At 45.5% G+C, this 13764-nt stretch overlaps 1 protein-coding gene across 2 annotated transcripts; it reads left to right on the plus strand.

The window, feature by feature from the left end:
- The first annotated feature begins 911 nt into the window (after window positions 1-911).
- Window positions 912-13550, plus strand: DAGLB (diacylglycerol lipase beta). Of its 2 annotated transcripts, XM_021539759.2 has the most exons (15): window positions 912-1098; window positions 2040-2191; window positions 4228-4402; window positions 4892-5153; window positions 5241-5366; window positions 6342-6469; window positions 7324-7450; window positions 7789-7872; window positions 8321-8398; window positions 8798-8878; window positions 8966-9093; window positions 9562-9630; window positions 9726-9798; window positions 10686-10939; window positions 12396-13550. In XM_021539759.2, exons 1-15 carry the CDS (start codon window positions 1004-1006, stop codon window positions 12586-12588), a joined length of 2025 nt encoding a protein of 674 aa, XP_021395434.2. In that variant the 5' UTR covers window positions 912-1003; the 3' UTR covers window positions 12589-13550. The 2 variants fall into 2 exon arrangements, with proteins under 2 accessions (XP_021395434.2, XP_021395435.2); XM_021539760.2 differs by lacking the exon at window positions 8798-8878.
- The last annotated feature ends 214 nt before the right edge of the window (window positions 13551-13764 follow it).

A 13764-nucleotide genomic window follows, 5' to 3' on the forward strand; every position in this document is an offset into this window, starting at 1 on the left:
CCTTGGATGTCCAGCCCTGCTCCACCATTACAGCTGTAGGAAAGGGAGACTTGTAAGTTGTTGATTACAGAAATCTGGGGGTGATCATTTGAAACAGTAGCTACATTTTCTTATTAATGAATGCTTTATAAGCAACTTCCATGTTCAGCTTCAAGTGGTTTTCGATGTCACTTTTGGACAATTAATATTTTTTTTATAAACTTTTCAGAATCAGCAGCACCAGTTACCATTCTTCATCCTTTAAATGATTCCCTTTTTTTACTGAGCTGTTGCATGATTTATCCTGTGTTACCATCCTCAATAAACACTTTATGAAATGGTGAAAACATTTTGGGTTTTTTTCATTTTTTCATTCTTGAATGTGCAAGTTCTCTGTTTGCCTGGGACTGGATGAAAAGTTATGGTGAGGACAAGTTGCCTAATGTCGCTGCTGTATTGAAATAAAAAGTTTTTAAGGCTTTGAGGGGCAATATCACTAATGGAAGCAATGATGGCTGAGTTCTGGCTTGTTTAGTAAGAGCTCAAGTCTTCAGCCTGGTGCAGAGGAGGGTTCGGTGCTGGTTTGTGTTTTATCTGCAGTTTAATTTGCCGTGGTTCTCCACGGCGAGTGCCGGCTCTCGCAGCTCCTGCCCCGCCTGCAGCGCAGCGCGCCCGGCGCCGCTCTGTGACGTCACCAGCGGCCCTAGTGCGGCCTTCTTCCGGGGCGGAGTGACGTTACGGCGCAGTGACGTCATCGCTCCAACTTGCCCCGCCCGCTGGGGCCGCCCCGCGCACGCGCCCTGGGCGCCACCGCTCTTCACGCCGCCTCGCGCGCGCGCCCCGGGACGGGGCGGGGCTCCCGCCTGGCGCGTGCGCGGCGGGGGCGGGGCGGGGCGATGGCCGCAGGGCGGTGTGCGCGCGCGTGACGTCACGGCGCCGCGAGGTCGTGCCCGCCCCGGTGAGGCCCGAGGCGGGGGGAGCGTGAGGGACGCGGCCCTGAGGGGGCGGCGGCGCGACCCGCGGGATGCCGGGGCTCGTGCTCTTCGGCCGGCGCTGGGCCATCGGCAGCGACGACTTCGTGCTCCCGGGGGCCTTCGAGCTGTTCGTCAGGCTGGTGTGGTAAGGAGCGTCCCGGGGCCGCTGCCCGGCGGGACGAGCGGTGCCCGCGGCCCGGGCGCTGTGGGTGCCTGGCACGGTGTAGGGTGCGGTGCGGGGCACGGGCACGGGCGCGGTGCGGTGCTCAGGGGCACGGTGCAGGGCACGGTGCGGTGCTCAGGGGCACGGTGCGGTGCTCACGGGCACGGTGAGGTGCTCACGGGCACGGTGCTGTGCTCAGGGGCACGATGCGGTGCTCAGGGGCACGGTGCGGTGCTCAGGGGCACGGTGCGGTGCTCACGGGCACGGTGCGGTGCTCAGGGGCACGGTGCAGGGCACGGTGCGGTGCTCACGGGCACGGTGCGGTGCTCACGGGCACGGTGCAGGGCACGGTGCGGTGCTCAGGGGCACGGTGCGGTGCTCACGGGCACGGTGCGGTGCTCAGGGGCACGGTGCGGTGCTCACGGGCACGGTGCAGGGCACGGTGCGGTGCTCACGGGCACGGTGCGGTGCTCAGGGGCACGGTGCGGTGCTCACGGGTACGGTGCAGGGCACGGTGCGGTGCTCAGGGGCACGGTGCGGTGCAGGGCACGGTGCGGTGCTCAGGGGCACGGTGCAGGGCACGGTGCGGTGCCCGCGCTGCCGCTGCGCTCCGGCCGCCCGCGCCCTTTGCGCTGAATCCCCGAGCAGCGCTCGGGTGGTTTCCTTGTTAATGCGGTGGCTTTCGTTATTAGTACGGGACTGCTCTGGGATCCGAAGGAGGGAGCAGCAGGCGGCTGAGCTGTGATTCCTGCTGAGCGTTCGTGTAGCGGTTTCATCCCGACACTTTCCTTATGTAACAGGTCCCTTGCTGTTAATCCGTGCGCGGTGCTTTCGTTCAGACGAGCACTATCGATCAGGTGGTCACTTCTCAGCGGGCGCTTCTCCCTTCCTGCTGTAACTGTTGTTATCTCCCTTCCCGGCAGGTGGATTGGGATTCTTGTCCTTTACGCGGTTCACAAGGGGCAGTTTGACTGTCCCGGGGGAGGATTGCTGCACAGCTACCTGCTCGGCCTCATCGTTCTTCTGGCTTTCATAATATGCGCATTATCTGCTCTTGTATACATCAGTATGCAAGGTAAATAGTTAATAATGATGTTTTGTGTTTATCTAGTAGGATTGTAATAATGTGTTTATATAGGTGAACAGTGTGTTTTTAATCCAGAGCTGACATAAAAACTACCAAAAACTTGAATTGTTTAATGGTAGTCAGACTTGAAAAGCTCCAACAGCATTAACATATTTGCTGTAATAGTATTACCTTTGTTAGTCTGGAATCTAACATAATTAATAGATACAACAGCTTAGTTGAGTTGATGGTTTATTGCCATAAGAGCATCCTGAAAACTCTCTAGGTGTGACCTCTGATGTAACACTGCTCCACTTTATGACAGGAATTTAGGGAAGTGTATCCAGAATAATTTGAAGTATCCTGATAGTTCTGCCTTGCATAGACAGGTTTAGTCATGTCTTGTGAAAATCCCTTAGCTGCAGTGGGCTGCCTGGGGAAAAACACACAGAAAAGTGAATTGTATAAATGTCATAATAAATCTGACAATGAGTACTGTTAAATAGAGCAGGACCCGCAACTTGAAATGAATGGCTGAACAGAAGTAAGGACCGCAATGCAACTTCTAATTATTTGTAGAAATGGTTCATTTTGGGTTAAAATTGCTAGGAAAGCTTTTTTCTGGTGAGGCACCTGATCATGGAAGTAATGTTAAGAAGATTAATTTGAAATCTGTGTGTGGTCTCTGGAGTAACAGATGGGACTCCACAGTTTCTAATATATTGGTTCTCATGATTCACTGAAAAGAAGTATTTATGCTTCTGTAAATAAGTATTTATACTTCTCTCCATTTAAACAATTTTAAGACTGTATGAAGAGAAACTATGGCAGAGCAGAGGTGTGGATGATAATCCTGGCCTTGCATCTGACCACTGGTTTTCCTAGAGTTTCCAGAGAAGGGGAAGTAAGATCAGCCAGACCATGGTGTTTATATCACAGTTTCACAGAATATTCTGGGTTGGAAGGGACCCACAAGCATCATTGAGTCCAGCTCATAAGTGAGTGGGCCATACAGGGGTCAGACCCATGTCCTTGGGGTTGTTAGCACCAGGCTCTAACCACACCTGCAGAGGTGAGAGATGAGACTGTAAACAGCAGTGATAAAAGAACCTTGTTTGGTGTGAAAGGACAGCTTTGAGGCCATTGTAACTAAGAAACTCCTGCCTGGAGCCCTCACGCCCTGGGGTGGTGTGAGAAAGGAAAAGCTGTTTAGAGGAAGCACAGTTCCATCTGATTGTGTCTGTGTAAGCATCCACTCTGCTGCAGCCTGGGAATGGGAAAAAACAACCTCTGGATCAAGGGCTTTTGAAACAGCTTTATCACTGGATATGAACCACAGCTTTGTAATTGGAGCAGTTCCCAAAGTTGTTTTTATTCTGCAGCCTTTACAAATTGCTTGTCTACACCTGAGCATGCACACCCTACAACCCATTACCCTGGGATCAGCAGTCTGGTTTAAGAGATGAGCTGGCCAGAAGTTACTCCCTTTTTTATTGTCTTAGAGTGCTGAAACTAAGAGGTTATTAGTAAATTAACAATACAGAAAATAGCCTGAGAAGTATTTGTCCTGGTAATGGTCCTACTTTTGTTCTCCTATTATTATTTAGTCACTCCAGTGAAAAAACTTCATTGTAGCCCAGCAAAATAGGATCTGAAAATGAAATATTAACCAGCTAAAAGCTAAATAGAATAATAAAAGCAGGCCCCAAGAGTCATGAGGACCTGTAGGTGAGCCAGTGCTCCTGGATGCAGCTCTGGCTTATGTGGGACACAGCACTGCTGCCTCAACTTCAGTGCAAAACTATCTCTGACTAGAGTTGTTTTGGGTTTTAGTAGAGTAGATTCTAAGAATCACAGCTTTAAATCCACTGTTGTTTTTCTTAGCTTCAATGATAGCTTTCCATTAGTATGAAAGAACTTGATAGTTTCACTTAAGTTTCTTACTTTGTGTAAAGCCCAGGAAGTTCATATTTCCAGACAGGATTTTACGTACTTAAGGTACATTCGTGAACAGTTCTTGTTTTAAATTCTCTCTCTAATTTCAGGAACAATTTCTAATCCAGGCCCAAGAAAATCACTTCCCAAAATACTTTATACTCGCCTGCTTCTCTATTTCCCTGAATTCATCTGGGCTGTTGTAGGAGCTGTGTGGGTGTCAGACAACAGTGTGCAGTGTGAGAAGACTGTGATAAATGGCGTCATTGGGACAGTTATTGCAAGGTAAAGGTGCCTCCCCACAAACCTGAGCTTGACAGTATATGGCAAAAGGAAAATGAGTTGGCATCCTTCCCTAAAAAGCTGCTTGCGTTGGGAGAGAAAGTATGTCCTGCAGTGAAGGAAAGGCAGTGAAGGTCAGAAAGGGTAAGAGGGGCAGTGGGAGTGTAGAAAACTGGATAAATATGAAGAGAGTAGTAACCTGATCACTTAGCTGGTAGTGAAAAATGGAGCTGCTGCTTCCAAAGCACTGGGCTGTGGGTCCAGGTTTTGTGCCCTGTGTGAACTGAGCCAACAGCCTTGTTCTGGTGCCCAGAGTTTTGCAAGCACAGTCCAGAGCGTTGCAGCCTCAGCACAGCAGCAGGAGGTCTCCATGCAGAATTCCATACTCAGCTTCGGTTTCTGTCTGCCAAGATCTGTAGTTGGGATTTCTTGCACACTTGTCAGAAGTGTCTGGTTTCACAGTCTATTGTCTCAATCCCTCCTGTCTGGCAGCTGGATTATCATCATCTTCACCATCATTGGAGCTGTCATTGTCTTTGACCCCCTTGGGGGGAAGAAGACGTTCTACCTGCCCGAGGGTGTGAGCCGCAACCTGGAGAGCAGCCAGTCGGGGCAGCTGCTGTACAACGTGAAGAGCTCTGCCACCAGGGTGTGGGAGAAGAGGATCAGGCTGCTGTGCTGCTGCATCGTGCAGGACGACGACCACCGGGTGGCTTTCACCAGCATCGCCGAGCTCTTCCGCAACTACTTCTCAGTAAGAGGGAGAGCCTTGCTCCAGGTGTTTGGAGTTGTGCATTGAGGTGTGGGATGGTTTTACAGAGCCTTCCATGTCTTTGTACAGGACACTGATCTGGTGCCAAGTGACATAGCAGCTGGTTTGATTCTGCTCCATCAAGAACAAGATAAAATGGAAAATTGCCCCAAAGAGCCTGAAGAAGTCCTGTGTCATTCTCCATCGTCTCTCGTGGTAAGAGAGGGTTGGTGCAGCCTCTGGTGTAATTGCTCGGGGAAATGGTGCCAGGTCAAATTGAAATGCACTTCTTTTTGGAGAGGGTTTTGTTTCGTTTTGTTTATTCTTTTAATGAAATTAAACACTGTAATAAAATTAATAACAATGTACGTTATTAAAAATGCAGTGAAAACAATGAGTTTGTGGTCAAAAACATTTTTCTGCTTTTGAATGAGTAGAGCTTTGAATGGGGAATTAAGTGCACAAAAAGGAACCATTTAGGACATTTGATCATTGATGAACAGTTGGGAGAGAAAGGGAACAGAGGGTGAATGACTATTTTGTACTGTTTGCATACAACTGAGAAAGTAGTCTTTGTATTGTGGGCTGTTTGTCTGCTGCAAATACCAGACAAGGTAAGAAGCAAAAATATAATCTTTTAAATGCTTGCAGATTGTGGGTTAGTGTCCTAACTGATTTTTGCTGGTCTTCAGTGGAAAAGTGCCTTTGTAAATTTTTCTCCTCGTTTTAGCCTGTGTTTCATAGGTGTATGTAGTTTTACTTTAACCAGTGCATCTCTGTCAAGTTCCTTTGGAATCCAGCCAGTGTGTTAGGGTTGTGCTTTAAAAGTCTGTACCAGAGAGATCTGCTGCAGACTCTTGAGCCTTTGCTTAGACATCCTTAGGTAGCATATTTGGAGTGAATGTTGTTTTCAGCATTGAGCTTATCAATGTACCAGCATTGGAAGAAACTGATTCAGTGACAGCTTTTCAAGATCCTTGAGCTGTGTAGGTACATAAATAAACACAGACTTTTTCCTGAAATACAAGTGGCTATTTTTAGTTCCTCATAGACCTTGAGGTTTTCCTTTTGGGTAGTGTGTATTTCATAATGCTTTGATTTTCACTAGCCTGTGTTCAGTTTTATTCTGAGGCTGCCTAACACAACTTCCTCCCTTTCTCTGCTTCCCTTTCTTTCCCTGTGTGCTTTCAGAGTGATGATTTGGATGTTGAGCTGGAGAATGCTGCTCACTACATGCTGTTTGCTGCAGCTGCCTATGGCTGGCCCTACTACGTGTACACCAACCCATATACTGCACTCTGTAAGCTCAATGGTGACTGGTAGGTTTGACCTCAGAGCTTAAAAACACATAGCTTCCTTCTGTTTAACTAGTCTTAGCAGAAGTAAAATAGTTATAATAGTAGTATTTTTGTTGCATTAAATTATATCATTCTTGGGTGTACATGAGTTTGGCTGCTGGAGTTATCTTTCAGAAATTCTTTTCTTTTTTTCATGGGAAAAGTTTGTGGTTGACATAAAAAAAAATCATTTAGCGAAATGACAAAGGAAGAATTCTAATTAAATTAAACATGTTTTAAAATTAGGCTTTTTAGAGGTGCCTTTTGGACACAGATATACATATAGAAATAAAATGTATCAGTAGTTTTCTCTGTCCTAAGTAATTAGCATAAGTTCCCTGTACCTCCAATCTCTTTTTTATTCCTTTTGACCCCTTTACTCAGAAATGTTTTATGAAAGTAATTTTGCATATTGCTAGATAGGATTACTGTATGTGACCACTGGTATTTGTGACTGGAAGAATGATTTTTGTAATTACTAATATGAAATACCCATATAATCTACTGAAATATAAATCACCTAATACTGTGGATAACACATGAGATCAGATTGCTGTGCAGATTTTTGTCTGAATCTCCTTTTTCCTTGTTTGTATTTTCTCACAGGGGCTTGTAATCTTAAGAATTCTTTTCTTACTGCACTGTTTGCTCTGCCAATGGTTCTGTAACAAGGCAGAAGTAACACCTTGCATCAGAATGTTTACTGGTGCTATTGCAAAAAGAAAGCACTTTTGATTCCTGGTAGAAGGCCCTCTGCAAATTGAATTGAGTTTGATTCTTTGAAAGGAAATCTAGCAAATTGGAACATGAAAGTTTTTCTCCTCTGTGTTTGTTAGTTGCAGAAGTAGACCAACAGATGCTGATATAACGGGCAGTGATCGTCATAACTTTCACTTTGGAGCCATCCTAAAAATAACAGGACTGCAGTACAGAGACTTCATTCATATCAGTTTTCATAACAAGGTAAACAGTCTGGCCAGGCATTGGGCAAGCTGTTGTGATTAATTCAGGGAAAGCAAGGGGAGAAGGGTCTAGTTTGCCTTCAGCGTTTATAAATTGTAAGATGCAAAGCCAAATAAAAACATTCAATTTGGATTTCTTTTCTAATCTAACGGAACAGCCATAAAACCACTGATATAAATCTGTCCCAGCATTGAAAAAAGGCACTGGGACTAACTAACTAAGAGACCAGTTCAGCTTCTTTCCATACTACAGTATGGAGTTCAATAAGAGCTTGCCCTTGTAAGTGCTTGCCTTTAGAAAATGTTGGTGTGTTTACTGTTTAAATTTTTCTCCTCCAGATCTACGAGATTCCATTTTTTGTTGCTTTGGATCACAAAAAAGAAGCTATTGTGGTCGCTGTGAGAGGAACCTTGTCTTTTGAGGTATCATCCATCTGATATCAATAATGAGCTTTATAGAAATGAGTGAAATTCCAGTACCTAGAGGAAATTGTGTTATGCTGGTGCATGTTAAAATAACTCACTCACGGGTACGAGTCTGCCAGGTTTAAGTTGTAAGCCCCCCTGCCCTGGGGTGGGTGATATTCCCTGTGCTGCTGGAAGAGAGAGTGGAGGACAGGCAGGGGCAATTCCAAGTCACTGTGAGTGGAGGTGCATCCATAACGAGGTGTCTGTAGTTGGAAATAGTTGCCAGGCTTGGAGCTGTGGTTGCTGTGTGTCTGCTGGGGTTGGTGGTGTGTGGTGGGATGTGCTGTGCTGCTCACACAGCTGGCAGCCAACTGCTGATGTCCCTGTGGCTGGGCTGAGCAGCAGAGCACACCCCGTGAGCCACACAGCCCTGCAGGGGCTCTGACCAAGGCTTTGTTCACAGGACATTCTCACTGACCTGTCAGCAGACTGTGAGGACCTGACCCTGGAGGAGGTTCTGGAGAATGGCTTTGTGCATAAGGTGTGTGCAGCCTGTGGCTCTTTGTAGATCAGCTCAGCAGTAGCAAGCTATAAACACCTGGGGTCCTTAGTTAAACAGAAGAATGTTCTCCTTGTCAGATGGATTGCACAAATTATTTCAGTGTTTGGTGCATCAAATACTGCCTCTGGCACTGCAAGGTAGAATTTTTAATGCTCTTGTCAGACTTAATATCCTTATTAAATATTCCAAAACCTTTTTAACCCATACATACAATACATACAGACCTCTTGGTTATAACCAGACCTCTGTCAGGAGGATGTCAAAGAGAAGACCAGCTTTGCAAAAAGAAGTTGTTTTGTGATGGTGTTGTATTTAAACCATACATGTATCACACTTCTGATTAGAAACACCCTTCTAACCTGAACTGTTCTGTTGTAGGGTATAACTCAAGCTGCAAATTACATCTATCGAAAACTAATAAATGATGGAATTTTAAACCAGGCTTTCACAATTGCCCCAGTAAGTTATCTTCCAGATAATTGATTTATCAGTAGAATTACCCACAGCTTTTTCTGTGTCCATCTAAGTTTGTCTTTCTGTCTGCAGGAATATAAACTTGTGATAGTTGGTCACAGTTTGGGTGGTGGGACAGCGTCTATCTTGGCCATCATGCTCAGGAACTCCTTCCCCACACTGAGGTGTTACGCCTTCTCTCCCCCAGGAGGGCTCTTAAGGTGAGAGGCTTCTGTTGCTTGGTTCTATGTCTGAACTGTAAAAGTTCAAGGCAGCTGCCAGGTGTGTTAGCTGGTAGCTGTGGGCTGACTGTGGGAAGTTTGTATGTTCTCCACTCAGATTAATTTGCTCCATCTGGAATTACAGTTGAGTTCTTGGTGGAGTGTTACAGAATGAAACACATTTAGGGAATTCTGTCAGGCAGCACAATTAGAGTTTAAAATAACTGTTCCAGAAAAATACTCACCTGACTTGTCTGCCTTGGCCTGTTGGACATGCACTCACCTTTGAGTCAGCACTGAGTTACTCTGTCAGCTTCAGCAAGAAGGTCTGAACAACCACTGAGGCAGTGGCTGCAAATAGTGCTGCCACATGCTTCTATCTTTACTGAATTATTATGATCATCCTAAAACTAAAGTGTGCTTATTTCCTCAGTGTATATAAACTAATTTTTTTCTTTTTTTTTTAAGCAAATCACTTGCAGATTACACTAAGCACTTCATTGTTTCAGTCATTGTTGGAAAAGACCTTGTTGCAAGGTGAGATGAAAATACTTTAAAATTGATATTTGGAGATGTGTTTGACAGTAGACAATAGGAGGCTTTGCTTAACTTTGTTCTGTGTGTTTAAACAGGTTAAGTATGCCCAACATGGAGGATTTAAAAAGAAGAATAGTGAGAATTGTGGCAAACTGCAACAGGCCCAAGGTAACCAAATGCAGTTCCTGGTTAAAAGTGTGGAATTGTTACTTGGGTTAAGCCCCAGATTTAATGCAGTGACTGCTGGTGTGTGTATTTTTGATCTTAAAACTGAAAGTAACAATTGTGATTCAGAACAAAGTTGTTTGCATTTAATTCAGTGGCATTTGTGTTAGTCTCCTATCCTGTAAAGGTGTTGGGGAAAAGTCCCAAATAACTAAAATTATGAAAAGTTAGTAAGATCACTTACTTTAATAATGTAATTGCTAGTACCAGTAGGTAAGCAAATTATTGATTTTACTTATATATTACTATCAGAATTCATTTGGAAAGCAAGTATTTATCTGTTAAAGTGTTAATTCTTTACTTCTTTTCACTGTTAGCGGGAACAGTTTTGAATGTGCTGGATCAGGTGGTGTCAGGCAGGATGGTGCTGGAGGTACAGGGGTGTGGCTTAAAGGTTCAGAACTGCCATTTCTGAACATCTGAATTTGAATCTGCCATGCCCACAAGATTTCCATGTAGTCCCAGGGATGAGCAGAGGGTCTGTGTGATGTCGTAAATACAGAAGAAGATAATGGACAGTTAGAAGTTACAGGTGCAAGAAAAGTTAAACCTGCAGAGCAAGAATCCACACGGAGTAATTCAGCTGGTAAAGATGGTAATGTTTCCTGTAGTATTACTGGAGGCTAAGGATCCATGCTGTTGAAATTAATGTTACTGTGGGGAAAATTCAGGTAGGAGATCATTATCAAACAAGGTTTGGGGAGCATGTGTATAAAGTAATTTTTAATCTTTTAATTGTTTTTTCAGATGAAGTGTGTGCAAACACACAGCTAGAATAAGTTACTTGAAGGGATGCCAAATTTCACTTGGACTGTTCTCTCTGATTTCAGTACCAGATTTTGCTGCGGGGGTGTTGGTATGAGGTATTTGGAGGAGATCCTGATGACTTCCCCACAGAGCTGGATGGAAGGAACCAGGATGCCCTGACCCAGCCCCTCCTGGCCGAGGAGAGTTTAATGGTTCATCGGTCGCCTTCGTACAACGCCCTTGAGGAGGAGCCACACTTGAATTCACCCCCTCAGTATCCCCATCTCTATCTGCCTGGAAAGATTATCCACGTTGTTGAAGAATGCAGCTCTAGGAGGTAAGTGCAACGATGAGTACCTCCCTCCTGTCTCCCTGCAGTCTGCTTACAGCTCCTTGTCCCTTTCAAAGTACACGTTTCCAGCTCTGTGCAGCTCCAGTACCCAGTTTTGGTTGTTGCACATTACCCAGTTGTTGTTGCACATTTCAGTTTCTATTCTGTGTCTCCCGACTTCTGTTCCATTTCAAGCCCTGGACACTGTTCTCTTTATGCCTTATCTCGCCCATTTATTGCAGCTGCTGAAGTGAGGACTTTAAACACAAGCTTGGAGAGTTCAGCTTTGCCAGGTGGCAGTTCCTGTCTGAGACTGCAGATGTGCAGTGTGTCCTGGTAGAGGTGGAGTGGTAACAAATACCTCATTTCTGAGCAGTCCCACGAATGCTGGTGATTAGAAGGAGGTGCAGTAGTGCCTGCAGTGCTGCCCCAGCCAGGCTGGAGAGCTGCCCCAGGACCCAGTGTGTGCCCACACAGTCTGTAGTTTTTCCTGTCAGTTGCTGCTTTTCTGTGGATACAGGAAACTGAGACAAAGACACCAGAAAGCTGAAACTGCTGGAAGGGTGAGGACTGTGGCTTTGTTGGGGCAGTGTTGTATTTGGAACTGTTTTTTGTGGGGGTTTTTTGTTGATGTTCTGTTTTTTTAGACAAAGCAACCTGAAACAGCCCATAAGCCAGACAGGCCCTCTTATGTTCTGAAACAGAAATCAGAGCATTTTTATCTTCCACAAGACTATCTTACAGAAGAAAAGAGAAACTGCCTCTTATGGAGAGGGAAAAAAAGGATTGGAGAAGAAATCAATTTCTTTCCTCCCATTCAGTAGATCAATGTTTTATTTAAGTTTTGTATCTTTAATTTCTAACAATTTTAATACTGGTTTTACAAGTTAGATACTTGAACACCTCTGACCTGGGCAGGTTTTCCCAATGGCTGCTCTTCTTATTGAGTTAATTTCTTTTAATTTCTTTTCGTCCACAGCACAGCAGTTAATAATGGGGTTTTTCTAAGTAGGCCTAGCACACAAGAGCCCCCATAATGTATTTGGGATTTAATTTTGCAGAATGGTGCATCCTGTATGCAGCATTAAATGTATTGCCTGGTCTCCTCTTGATACCATTGTGACTTATTCCCTGAATTTGACATTAACCACGTGAATGTGCAGCATTCAGTGCCCTCCCCTTCCTTGCTCAGGCTCTATTTTGTTTTTGGGAACAGAATTATTTGAACCTTTGGTGGCTTCTTTCCCTGTTGAAGCAGTATGTAATGTGGTGCAGTTCTGCCCTCAGGGAACTTCATGGCAGCAATCCCAGCTGTTTGCTGAAGGGCAGACCTGCAGCTCTCTGGGCTCCCACCTGCTGCTCTGAGAGGCTTCCAGTTCCTCCCTGAGCCTTGTCCAGAGTGTCCAGGTTGGCTGTCCAGTTCTGACAGAGCCATTGTTATTTGTGTGTGTTTTTTCCACAGGTTGTGTTCTTCAGATATTAAATACACGGCGAGGTGGTCAAACGAAACTGTCTTCAGCAGCATTTTAATAAGTCCCAAGATGATCACAGACCACATGCCAGATGTTGTGCTCAAAGCTCTGAACAGTTTGTCTCAGGAACACGCATCGTGTCTGTCTTGTCAAACACGAGGATATGACCCCAGTGCAGTATAACCACAGCTCGAGGACGACCTGGGAGGCTTTTTTGCAGATTTCAGGTATTCAGGACACATTCCACTTTCAGGCTTAAGTGGATTTCACTACTTTTCTCACATTGCATAAAATGAACAAGGGTCTTAATGCCCTTGCCTCTGCAGCGACCTCGGGGAATGTTGTGCTGGTGAAAGCAGAGATTGTGTCTCTGTGCTGAAGGCTGGGCTTTTCCAGAAGGGATCAGGGTGAGAAGCTCCAGCCGAGCCTGTGTGCGCTGGCGCAGCAACTGAATGCTTGACCAAAGTGAATGTGTGTGAGAATGATGTGGCCACGTGTCGGAGCAGAGCCTTGCCAGACCTCATCCACCTTCTGCAACTCCACTTCTGCTCCCGAGTCCCCTCCTGGCTGCCTGGGCGTGGCAGAGCCGAGGGGCTGCAGCTCAGGGCTGCAGGGTGAGTGAGCCCGGCCCAGGCGGGGCTGGGGCTGGGCAGGCTCAGTGATTGCACTATTTTTTCTTACAGATTGTGCTGGGATCCCAGGGTTGCAGGGGAGGGCTTGTTGTGGTTAAATGCTGCTTGGATATACATGTGCAATATTCTTTAATCTACCTGTCTTTTGTATGTGTTGATCTACATACTTGCTTTTATTGATTTTAAACTAAAACTACTTAATGAGAAGGAAAAAAAAAAGTATTCATATCATTCAGGCCCTGGTATCATGTTGGTCACTTGCTCTATTTCCAGCAACTGAGCACTACTCTGATTCTGCCAAGAATGTGTAACCAGTTGTAATGATTTTTAAAAAGTGGATTCCTTGTTTCTAGCGTGTAACTATTTTAATTTCTTTCGGTTTTAAGGCTCAGCAGCATTTATTTAAAAGAAATTGATGTAAGTAAAATATGATGTGGTTGAGAATTAACTGTGTGGATGTTCCTGCTGTGATACTCAATATGGAGACAAAATTAAATGCAGACTAAAACCTTGGCTCCAGTGCAATGACAGGTACCAGAGCAACGAGGTCAGGCAGCACCAGTGGGGACCGTGCTGCTTTCAGGGCTTCTGGGGTCCCCGGGCACCAGCGTTGGCTGCAGCCGCTCTGGAGGAGGGGAGGCAACACACAGAGCAGGGCTTTAAATAAAAGCCTGGAATCTGGGACATTTAAGCACAAACTGTGACTGGCTCAGAGGAAAAGCATAGA

This window comes from Lonchura striata, chromosome 16 (assembly GCF_046129695.1).
Source record: "Lonchura striata isolate bLonStr1 chromosome 16, bLonStr1.mat, whole genome shotgun sequence".
Lineage (NCBI taxonomy): Eukaryota > Metazoa > Chordata > Aves > Passeriformes > Estrildidae > Lonchura > Lonchura striata.

Coding starts and splice junctions, on each gene's coding strand:
- DAGLB (XM_021539759.2), top strand. CDS start 1,004: ATGCCGGGGCTCGTGCTCTTCGGCCGGCGCTGGGCCATCGGCAGCGAC. Junction 5,154..5,240: donor TCTTCCGCAACTACTTCTCA/GTAAGAGGGAGA, acceptor GTCTTTGTACAG/GACACTGATCTGGTGCCAAG. Junction 9,799..10,685: donor CAAACTGCAACAGGCCCAAG/GTAACCAAATGC, acceptor CTCTGATTTCAG/TACCAGATTTTGCTGCGGGG.